Source organism: Tachypleus tridentatus, chromosome 13, assembly GCF_004210375.1.
Source record: "Tachypleus tridentatus isolate NWPU-2018 chromosome 13, ASM421037v1, whole genome shotgun sequence".
In the NCBI taxonomy this organism is placed as follows: domain Eukaryota; kingdom Metazoa; phylum Arthropoda; class Merostomata; order Xiphosura; family Limulidae; genus Tachypleus; species Tachypleus tridentatus.
The window spans coordinates 195488587-195501430 of NC_134837.1; the positions used below are offsets into that span (position 1 = coordinate 195488587).

General features: G+C 33.6%; 1 protein-coding gene across 5 annotated transcripts in view; it reads left to right on the plus strand.

The window, feature by feature from the left end:
* The window catches only part of LOC143237832 (uncharacterized), a 247443-nt gene that overhangs the window by 92888 nt on the left and 141711 nt on the right, over positions 1-12844 (plus strand). For all 5 annotated transcript variants that reach the window (XM_076477475.1, XM_076477476.1, XM_076477473.1 and 2 more), the window contains one exon: positions 9687-10682. In XM_076477475.1, the coding sequence (XP_076333590.1) occupies positions 9925-10682 (758 nt within the window). In that variant the 5' untranslated portion in view covers positions 9687-9924. The remainder of the gene's footprint in view (positions 1-9686; positions 10683-12844) is intronic.

The window sequence follows — 12844 nt, forward strand, 5'->3', positions numbered from 1 at the left end:
AATAAGTAGCTCATGTATCTTTAGACTGAATAAAATCATTTTTGTGTTCGTGATTGTGCCAAAATTAAACACCAAAACGTGCATCGTTTACTTCATTAGCTACCCTAAAAAGCTGGCGTTGAAATAACCTGGAATATTTTCTATCGTTACGTTGTCTATTGTTGATTGAGTATTTACAAAACAGGTAACTTGGGTGATTCTGTTAAAGTCCGGAATTAGAGGCAATCTTAAACGTGTTCCTGTGAAAGAAACTTCGCGAAACCTTTTTACTCAACGGAGTCACTTGTATAGAACCATTCTATTATCGTCGTCACCTGATTAGCGGTAATGAAGAAATACCCTTAAAACAAACTGCCTTGGTCGAAAGATAACTCTCCGCTTCCTGTTTACATTCTTACCCTCTATCAAGTTAATGAAACCTTATAAATCAGTTTTCCTCTTGCTGGTTCAAGGCTAAAATATAAGATTCGATATCTCACGGTGGATAAAGCGAAGACAGCCCTTTGTGTAACTTTTTCACTGAAAAATATGCACAACCCTTATATCAAAGAAATCACTTAACTTACTTTAGTGTTTTTACTTTAAAGTAAAATAAGTGAAAGTAATTTGAACTAGATGAATTCAGCCAAACATTAAAAGAAAAATATTATCCAATTTTGTTTCCTTCCCTCCATCCAGGATTATAAGTGTTTACAGAAAAGTCCAAACTTATATTTATAGTTCGTTAAAGGACTTGTATTTTGGAGAAATTAATTCTGACCTATGAACAACCATAATAACACATACATCATACGGTAAACCAGTATCATCTGCAACGGTAACTTCAGTTGTTAAACAAAGTAAATGAATGCCAAAAATGTAGTTTTATATAAAAAAAAACTTTACAAGACCCATGAAAATATTGTTACTTTAATGTCCAAAAATAGATCTCATAACTGACATCGATCGCGTGACGGCATACTGAATATAAATCTCTGCATGAAATTATATTATCAGAATATCGAAAAAAACTGGAAGACCGTTCTAATTTCACGTAGAAACTTATAGATAGAAATTTATTGTGTGGAATCAGAAGATAGTATGTTAGTTATAAGATCAAATATTGTGTGGAATTAGAAGACAGTGTGTCAGTTATAAGATCAAATTATTGTGTGGAATTAGAAGACAGTGTGTCAGTTTATAAGATCAAATTATTGTGTGGAATCAGAAGATAGTATGTTAGTTATGAGATTAAAATATTGTGTGGAATTAGAAGATAGTGTGTCACTTATAAGATCAAATTATTGTGTGGAATTAGAAGACAGTGTGTCAGTTTATATGATCAAATTATTGTGTGGAATTAGAAGACAGTGTGTCAGTTTATAAGATCAACTTATTGTGTGGAATTAGAAGATAGTGTGTCAGTTATAAGATCAAAATATTGTGTGGAATTAGAAGACAGTGTGTCAGTTTATAAGATCAAATTATTGTGTGGAATTAGAAGATAGTGTGTCACTTATAAGATCAAATTATTGTGTGGAATTAGAAGACAGTGTGTCAGTTTATAAGATCAAATTATTGTGTGGAATTAGAAAATAGTGTGTTAGTTATAAAATTAAATTACTGTGTGAAATTAAAAGATAATGAATGATTTACAAGATCAAATTATTGTGTGGAATTAGAAGATAGTGTGTTAGATTTAAAATTAAATTACTGTGTGAAATTAAAAGATAATGAATGAATTACAATATTAAATTATTGTGTAGAATTAGAATATAGTGCATTAGTTAAAAATTAAATTATTGTGTGGAATTAGAAGATAGTGTATTAGTTAGGAAAATTAAATTATTGAGTGGAATTAAAAGATAGTGTATTAGTTAGAAAATTTAAATCGTTGAGTGGAATTAAAAGATAGTGTATTAGTTAGAAATGAAAGTTATTATAAGAAACTAGAAGACAATTTGTGGATTAGAAAAGTCAACTATCAAAGAAAGTTTGAGTTATAAAAGCGTTAATTTTGTGAGGAACTACAAGACGATTCATGAGAAACAAAGTTTGACTTTCGTGGAAAACTGGAGGACAACAATATGAACTAGAAAGTTCATGAGAAACTAGAATACAGTGTCCGGATTAAAGAGTTCTTCGGAAAATACCACTGAAACATTATTAATATTTTTATTACTTTACTAATAGTACCGGCCTGGCATGGGCAGGTAGTTAAGACACTCTACTTGTAATCTGAGGGTCGTGGGCTCGAATCCCCATCACACCAAAATATGCTCGCACTTCCAGCCGTGGGGGCGTTATAATGATGTCAGTCAATCCCACTATTTGTTGTTAAAAAGTATCCCAAAAATTGGCGGTGAATGGTGATGACTAGCTGCCTTCCCACTAGTCTTTGCTAAATTAAGGACGGCTAGCGCAGATAGCCCTCGTGTAGCTTTGCGCGAAATTTAAAAAACAAGCAAACCTACTGGTCATCTTTCATAGCTTCTTCATTTATCATGCTATCCTCGCTCTATAACTATGTGAAATAAAGAACGTGTCTTTTTAATACTACTACAACATATAATTTATATGGAGATAAATCATTCAACTAGTAGAAACTGCGGGTTATCAGCAATGCATGAAAAATTGAGTGCAATAGTTTGTTTTTGCTTCAGCCCACAGCCGCTCAATAGAACGTCTTTATACTGTCTCAATCAATTATTTTAAATAAATTGTAAGGCTGTGAGTAATTGCAACTAAAATACGCCAATTATCCTTTATCCAACGATCGGGTTGTTAAAGCACATAACAGGTGATAAGGTTTCTACCCAGTACGTCTGTACGTCTCTATGTTCAGACAAAAGTATGATTCATCTATGTCTTTATATTCATATTGCAGGGCGTAAAAATGTTTGGATTCTTTTAAAAATCTGCTTAGTATTCTAAAGATCCTAAAATAACACGAGAAGACATCTAAATATGTAAAAGTAGTTCTTTACAAAGGTTACACTCATTAGTTTTGTATTATGGATAGAACTAGAACAGTGTGTAAATTAGAAAGTATCTTAATCATTCTGAGAAACGTGATGAACTATCAACTAAATACGGTGTCAGCGTGTCCATGAAATAATAAAGGGTGCAGTAACGTAGATTATAATAGATACTGCTACTATAACGTATAAACTATCTATTGAAATGTTAATCGTTTAGAAGTGAAACATGGTTTAGTTCAAAAAGGTTTATTAAAGCTAATTCATCGAACTGGTTGATGCAGAAAATTATAATATTTCTACGGAAATGACGTGAATAAATTTGATTTATCGTTAATGTAATAGAACTGTACTACTGACGCCTTGTATATTCTTCTCTGACAAAATAGATTACATTTGAACTAGCAGAATGGGTCTATAAGACCTTTTTCAGTTGCTGTCTGGAGGTAGTTTCAGATTTCAGCGTTATAATTTAAGCTGAAAAAAGTGTTCCTTTTGAAACTAGTATAATTGTACCTCAATACGACGGAGTTTATTCTTGATGACGAGAAACCCACTTGAAATAGAAATGTATCTCGGAACGGCTGGTATGGTTATATAACATGTGATTATGAAGGTATATCAATGATCCAGCTTAAAGTTACCAAACGATCTATTGATATTACTTTGTCATCAACAGTAAAAATTAATTAAGCTTTACTGTGTATCTCAGAACGGCTGGTATGGGTATTAACACTTTTAGTAATAAAGCAAAGAACAAGGATTCACCATTTCCAGGCCATCTTCAGGTTAACATAGGAAGTTCGAAACTTTGTTATCTGAAACACACAATAAAGCTTAATTAAGTTTTACTGTTGATGACAAAGTAATATCAACAGATCCTTTAGTAACTTTAAGCTGGATCATTGATATACCTTCATAATCACCTGTTATAAGGCTCTACTTGGAACACCAAATTAACATCAATGGATCGCTTGGTAAATTTCAGCATGATCAGAGGCATACCTTTCATAATTCACATATTATAAGCCTGTAATTAGAACATAATATTAACATCAGTAGTTTACTTGGTAACTTCAAGCAGAGTCAGTGGTAAACCGCCATAATTCACGTTGTAAGGCTACAGTTAGAAACTTTTAATATTTCGAATGGAAAACCCTGTTCACTTGTTTATACATTTAGTCCAACTCGTTACTAGTATAGCAATGGCCCGGCATGGCCAGGTGGTTAAGGCACTCTACTCGTAATCTGAGGGTCGCAGATTCGAATACCCATCTCACCAAACATACTCGCCCTTTCATCCGTGGAGACGTTATAAAGTGACGATCAATCCCATTATTCGCTGGTAAAAGATTAGCCAAAGAGTTGGCGGTTGGTGGTGATGACTAGCTGCTTTCACTCTAGTCTTACACTGTTAAATTAGGGACGCCTGGCGCAGATAGCCCTCGAGTAGCTTTGCGCGAAATTCAAAATCAAACAAACTTCATTAAAACTGGGTGAAATGAAATAATATTAAAACTCTAAATAACTTCCAACTGGGACGGGGTACTGTCAAAGTCTTTACTTTCAAATGTGTGTGTTACTTTTACTGCTTACAATTAGTATTAACCTATATTATTTTCGTTTAAGAAATGTCAGTGGAGCTCGTAAATTGTATTGTAAATAAATGATGTAAATATTAGAAACATATCACGTATTTGTAGATAAGAGAGTTAACTGAAGTTTGGTATTGTTACTGTCTAGTATTTATACACACACACACACCAAGAGGCATAAATTAACAATCACGCTGACCAATGTTTATTTCAAAGCAAAGTTTTCTGTGATGTCCTTGTTTTAGGGATTGTACAGCGAATTATTTGGTTATAAGCCCCAAAAGACACCGAAAAGCTTTCGGGGAGCATTTCCTATACCATTGACTCTGTTGTTCCTAATAACACGGGATACACGTAACGCTTTGCCTTTTTTTTTTTAAGGCATTTTAAGTCATACGCATATAAACCTTTTGAATGGTGTTGTGTAGTCACATCAAATCGGTTCCAGAGAGTATATGGATAAATGATGTGCCTTTCTAGCTCTATAAATAGACAAGGTTAGCTGTTGTTGTGATATACAACTTATTAGATTTTTTTATTTATTTTTTGCAAGGGGCAGTTGAGTTTCAATACAGAAGGAGGCACTAGAGTGTAAAAAGGTTTATAGTTCATAAGTCGTAAAACAACGAAGCAGAAACAAGGAAACAGATAATTTGCTAACACAAACATACGCGAAAATGTATTTGGAATTTACTGTACCTTAAATTACGGAAAAGATAAACTAAAAAAAAAATTCCTATATTAATTAAACACTAATATGTCGATTGTAGATGTGCAATCTTAGAATGTTTGAGGAATATGTGTGTGTTATACATTTAAAAAGGAACTCAAATGCAGTAGAAAACAACAATAACGTTACAAAACAGAAGCTGGTGCCTGACAGCGCTCAATATTTTCAATTATATCACGATTTTACCTTCAGAGAGTTGAACTGAATTTATATTTCAAAACTGAAGTATTCAAGCTTTCCTTATGTGATTTATTTGTTAAGTAAAATTTAATAAACAAGGATCGTGTTAGGAACTGAGAACTACAGCTTTATGTGTATATATGTAGTTGTGTAAGATCATGAATCAAACAAGTACTATATTACTTTGGTTTGGTATGAATTTCGCGCAAAGCTACTCGAGGACTGTATGCGCTAGCCGTCCACAATGTAGCAGTGTAAGACTAGAGGAAAGGCAGCTAATCATTACCACCCACCGCCAAGTCTTGGACTACTTTTTTTACTACCTGCCTTAACCACCTGGCCATGCCGGGTCTTTAAATAAAGCACTGTCAAGTAGTTACTCTCCCAGTGATTACGTCCCACACCCAGTGGCACAGAAGTATGTTTGCGGGCTTACAACGCTAGAAACCGGGTTTCGATACTTATGGTGGGAAGAACACACGTAGTCCATTGCATGTCTTTGTGCATAATTTCAAACAAACAAACCCACCAATCATAACTAAATCAACAGACGTCAGGGTCTGTACCTCTGATATTTGATTTGGTTGTTTAACTGGGGTGCTACGTAAGGTGCTGTCCTACTTGAAAATAACAGAAAATCAACATTGCCACCAGTTAAGGAGACGAGTGTTTTTGGAGTAATTTTATTTAGATTTTTAGTAGGAAAGCTTTATCTGGTCAAATGTGTTTTCTTGTGACATTAAATTTCTAATAAAATGAAAATTGAGGAATGCGTTATATATTCCTAGTTAACTACTTTTGAATTCATATTAAATCCAACGAAACTTTACGTTCATTGGATTTTTTTGTTCTTTTTGCTCAGAATATTTTCACCCATTTCACTATTTTCCATCAAAGATGGGTAATGTACAAGAATATTTGTCTGTAGTCTCTCTAATGTTACTGCTCAATAGACCTCTCGTCAATACCAGTGCTTGTCGGTTGTTTTTTTTCTTTTCAGCCAAATATTACCTAAAAAGCACTCATATAAACTCACATTTTCTGGTCTTAAAAATCAGCTGAAGAATCTATACTTCCATTACATCGGATACAGTAATATTTCCTTTTTATTTTACAATTATCTGATTACTGCATATGGTATTTAATAAAGTAGAACGAGCGGCAGATCTGATCCGTATTTACACCCATCTGCTTTGAAATTCATTATGAACTGACAAAAAAAATTATATCACAAATTCCTTCTATCTAACGTGTTTCATCACATTTCACGTACTTTATAGAAATTTCTCGATTCACTCGCATAGCTTCTTAATGCCATGATACATATATTGTTTCACAGTGTTAATTAATGTATATTCACAAAGTGTGTTTGCTTAAGTTGTTATTAAACACCTACAAAGAAGAACATTTGCTACCGAACTGGTATAAACTTTAATTCGGTATTCCAGTTATTTATCCTTACAAATTATCTCTATTTCACATTCTTTGTTATCCTGTAAACTATTAACTAGTTTAATATTGAAATGTAATTTTCAAGTCTGACTAGTGTAGAAAACAAATCTTACATATAGATTATTTATTAACTGGTGTGTCTGAAATGTAATATTAAGGACCTTCCTCCTTTTCTCGTCTACTTGTACATTTTCTCATATTTTTTAAATATTAAAACAGGTATTTATATTAATAGCTTACATGTTTCAACACTATTCCGAAATGTTTTATATATTACTGGTTCGTGAACTAAGAGTTGACCTACGTGTTAATCAGCTAGATTATGTAATATTATCGTTTGTGAACTAAGAGTTGACCTACGTGTCAATCAGCTAGATTATGTAATATTATAGTTCGTGAAGTAAGAGTTGACCTACATGTCAACTGAGTGGATTATGGAATATTATAGTATATTACTAATTCGTGAACTAACAGTTGACCTACGTGTCAGTTAGCTAGATTATGTAATATTATAGTTCGTGAAGTAAGAGTTGACCTACATGTCAACTGATGGGTTATGGAATATTATAGTATATTACTAATTCGTGAACTAACAGTTGACCTACGTGTCAGTCAGCTAGATTATGTAATATTGTTGTACATTAGTGATGACGAGAAACCCACTTCAAGTAAAAGTGTATCTTAGGACGGATGGTATGGGTATTAACACTTATTAATAAAGCAGAAGAGGTTGAGACGTTACCTGCTTTATTAGTAAAAGTGTTAATACCCATACCAGCCGCCCTGAGATACAGTGTAATACATGACTGATTCGAGAACTAACAGTTGACTTACGTGTCAACAGCCTGGTTATGAAATATTTTATTACAATATTGGTTCTTGAACTACAAAAACTGTAAGTAACCAGATATTTACAACCTATAAATACAATCTCACTGACTTACTTGTGTATGTTAAATAATAAGATTACTTATACAGAGATGCCTACAAACAACCAAACACTTAAACTTCATTAACGGTGAGTCCATAATAGAGGAAATAAGATTAGAATGTAAACGTGTATTTAACTACAAGTTTTCTTTAAAATGCAGTAGAACATTTTATTAAAAGCTGTCGTATTGCAATATTCCATGATATGCATGGTTCAAACGTAGATCATGTATTAATTAATTAATTACTAATGTATTATAATATTCAATAGTCTACTTGGTTGAAACGTAGATCATGTATTAATTAATTCATTAGTAATGTATTATAATATCCCATGATATTCATGCTGACAACAAAAGTTTTACGAAATACACTAAATATTTTAATTTTATACCATGTTTTAATAAAAATATCTAAGAAAAATAATTCACCTTCTCGTGAAAAAATCAAATCAAAAACTCAGTAAGTAAAAATTTTGCAAACCTTTTCATATCAGTATGTCTTTCTTTACCTTATAACTCTTAACACCTGTTCCAGCTTTATATATATTCGTATACTTCGTTGTTTATAATTGTTCTTAAGAGGCAGTAGGAAGGAACAGATATTATGACCATATAATATTGACTACAAACATTTACAAACGAAATGCACTTAGTTAATTCTATTAAAGATTAGCTCGGCATGACCAAGTAGGTTAAGGCGTTCGACTCGCAATCTGAGGGTCGCGGGTTCGAATCCCCGTCGCTCACCCTTTCAGTCGTGGAGGCATTATAATATTCAGTCAATCCCACTATTCGTTGGTAAAAGAGCAGCCCAAGAGTTGGCGCTGGGTGGTGATGGCTAGCTGCCTTCTCTCTAGTCTTACACTGCTGCATTATGGACGACTATCGCAGATAGTCCTCCTGTAGTTTTACGCGAAATTCAAACAAAAACAAACCATTGAAGACATCGCGAAATTAGTTTACAAAATAGCTTTGATTCCACAGAACACTTTCTAATCTGTTAAAATTAAAACTACTATCGAGTATTATACTTCCATTTATTATTTTCTTTGAAAAAACTGACTCAAATTGATTTAAATTTGTAACTCAAACATTCAATTACAGTTTATTTTTGTTCCAAAATCTTGTTTTCCACTGTGTATGTCAAATTTGTTTCACGACATGACATTACAGTCAACATATTATTTTTTTCTTTGAAAAGAGAGACATAAAGGGAAATAATTCAAACATTAAGTTATAGGCTATGTCTATAACTAAGATAATAAATTACGTGACAAATTCGTATCTAAACACGGATGAAAATAACACAACGTAATTTAAAAGACGTTCTACTGAAGCGTTCCACTTCCATCTTGAATGCTTACGAATTTTGAAACGTGATATTGTTTCCTGAGCTTTGATTTTTATGCCAAAACAATCTCATTCAATATTCAGAAAATGTCGTAGGTAGATATAAAAAGCTGTTCAAATATTTAGATTAAGGATTATTTATTTATAAAGTATACTGTATGGCGTGGAAATGTAATGGATTTTATTTGATATGAGCAGATTGTATGAACTTTTTATTGTCTAGGTATGAATGTTTCATATACTGATTTTTTTAAAACAACAATATAAAAGTTAGAGTTTTGAAAATCTCAATAAAATAATATTTTTTCAAAAATATGTTGTTCTTTCTCAACCAACAACCTCAGTATCCAACTTATTAACTACTAATATATATTTCTCTGTTGTCGAAAGAAAAGAAAACTGCTAATATAAACATATGAATGTGATTACTGATATTGTTAATATTTCAAGATATACATGCTTAAAGTTTTTGTTTCTTTTATATTTGCAGTTAGTTCCAAGCTGTCTACGTAGATGAATTACCAACCAATATATATATAGAAAATTTTCACATGTCGTTCGATTCAAACCATTGGTGATTGCCTCACCGAATGAAAAAACATATAGTGCAACATTTATTGCCGTTTTGAAAAAAAAACACGTGTGACCCGGAACTTCTTAGACAAACCTAATTACGATATTTGATTCAAGTTGTTCCATACAAGAAGAAGGGACTTAGAAAATTTAAAATGGCCCTAGGATCATCTTCAATAAACTGTCGTTTCTTCGTAGTGTGGAAAACCACAACTCAAAGTTATTTTTGTCGAAAACATTCTGAATTACGACACGCATTATGTTACTGCTTCACTTTATTTGTGTGTTCAGTTTTAACAAGAACGTTCCCTGCAGTGTTGGGTGAAGATTCAAGTCTTTTTACCGATTGTGGGGGCACGCTACGTGATCTCAAAGGGGTTATTTGGACTCCAAACTTTCCCAATCCTTATCCAACACCCATAAGTTGCAGGTGGAAGATCGAAGCTCCTGGAAACCAGATGATTGCTCTTTACCTCACCCAGTTCTACATGCGGGAAGGACTTCGCGCCACTGAGTACGCTTATTTTGAGGATGAGTCTCAGTACATGGGCAAAACGGATTTGGGTTTTATTAGCGCAGACTCGAAATTTACCCAACTAGTGACGAACAAAACTATTCTAGTGTTAGACTTCACTGTATTAGAACAAGGTAACATACATCTGCGGGTTATTGATATGTTCCTTGACGTTTATGGATTTAACATCACTTACGAGACGGTCAGTAAAACTGAATATCGGACAGATCCTTGTATACAAAACCATTGTTCTTTCAATGGGAAATGTATTGCTTCTGCCGATTTTTCCGTCTACCAGTGTCACTGTTTACAAAATTATTATGGAGAAGAGTGCCAGTTCTCCCCCGAGTGTGGTCCAGAACCAAAATCGAACTTGTGCTTCAATGGAGGAACGTGCAGGTGAGTGAAACGTAAACGATAGGACGTTTTGATATCAAAAGATGGGAATCCCAGTAGTAGTTAACCTCATATGTCTGTTAATAAAAGATCCGACCCGGCATGGCCAAGTGGTTAAGACACTTGACTCGTAATCTGAGGGTCGTGGGTTCGAATCCCCGTCACACTAAACATGCTCGCCCTTTCAGCAGTGGGGACGTTATAATATGACGTTCAATCCCACTATTCGTTGGTAAAAGGGTAGACCAAGAGTTGGTGGTCGTTATAATGTGATGATCAATCCCACTATTCATTGGTAAAAGAATAGCCCAAGAGTTGGTGGTGGTTGGTGATGACTAGATACCTTCCCTGTAGTCTTACGCGAAATTCAAACAAACAAACAATAATAATAAATTGAAATGTTTAAGTTTTGACCCTAAAAATAAAAATGTCACATTTAAAATACAAGAGGAACAACGTGTACGTACAAAAACAGTCGGTTTCCTGAATCAAATAATAATTTTAAGCAAAATATAACTTACATGAGAGATAAATATAAAAATAATTAAAGTGTTAAGCCTAATGAACACTTCATGCGATATACAAGCTAAACAGCTAGGTGAAAAGACCATAGGACTCTCATATATCCGTTCCCAATTATAAATTACTATTTACAGAAAAATCAACCAATGAGCAAAATCTGTTCCCGAGATTGTTTTGTCCACTTCTTAAATCATGTAATAGAACTGATTGCGATATTTATAACGCGTCAGTAACTGAAAGTGCGAGACATGTTCAGTGACATTATGGTTCGAACCTTAGACCCTTCGATCTACAACGCGATATAATTATAATTACATTACATGATATTTTCAAATGGGATAGATAAAAAAAATACATACATAAAGACAGTTTATAAACCCATCACCCTGATATTCAAATTAATGCCGTAACGCAACCAAGAGAATTAATTAAGAACCGTATAATCACAACTATCGTACGGTTAGGGATATAATATTCAATAACGTGTGTTTATATTCATTATAGCCATTATAAACTGAGTTTAGCAGTAAATTTAATAAGGCTTCTGTGCATTTGACGGATATCAAATAGGGTAATGTTAGAGAAATCAGTGTTAACTATTTCTAAAATATTTTAATAAAAAGAAGTATTCCTGTGAATTTTCTTAATAATATTTTAAGCATACTAAAAGTTACCGTGTTGAAACGAAATATTAATCAAAGGAAGAATGAAGTATTATATAATTTGAAAATTCAACACGCAATAAATCCAGGAAAACATTCCAAATTCTGATTAATTCCAATAGGACCATATTATTTGCTCTGTTAAAATATTCGTCATTTAAAGAAATTAATGTTCAAAGAATTAATGTTTTTAAAAAATTATGCCTAAATAGTAGCTCAGCATGGCCAGGTGGGTTAAGGCGTTCGACTCGTAATCTGAGAGTCGCGGGTTCGAATCCCCGTCACACCAAACATGCTCGCCCTTTAAACCGTGGGGGCTTTTATAATGTCACGGTAAGTCCCGCTATTCGTTGGTAAAAGAGTAGCCTAAGAGTTGGCGGTGGGTGGTGGTGACTAGCTGTCTTCCCTCTAGTCTTACATTGTTAAACTTGGGATAGCTAGCGAAGATAGCTCTCGTGTAGCTTTGCGCGAATTTCAAACCAAACCATGATACAGTAAATTACTGTTTAATTTTAAAGTAGTTAACCTGTCAAAGGAAATTGTTTCACCCAATCAAAACGAAAATTTAAGCCTGAGCTGAATATATACAGTCAATAACAATTTGTCAGTCAACATGAATTTGGTTTCAAGAAAATACGTTTTAAGCAGTTAAAAAATTAAAGGTAGTCAAATAAATAACAGGTACATCTCAACTGATCTGTTAGTTTTAAATTTCGCGTAAAACTACTCAAGGGATATCAGCGCTAGCCGTCCCTAATTTAAGAGTGTAAGACTAGAGGGAATGCAGCTAGTCATCACCACCCACCGCCCGCCAACTCTTGGTCTACTCTTGTATTAACGAATAGTGGGATTGACCGTAACATTATGACGCTCCCATGGCTGAAAGGGTGAGCATGTTTGGTATGACGGGGATTCGAACCCGCGACCCTCGAACATTTCAATAGCCGTGCCACTTGAAATTATTTTAGGCTGAATTAGAGT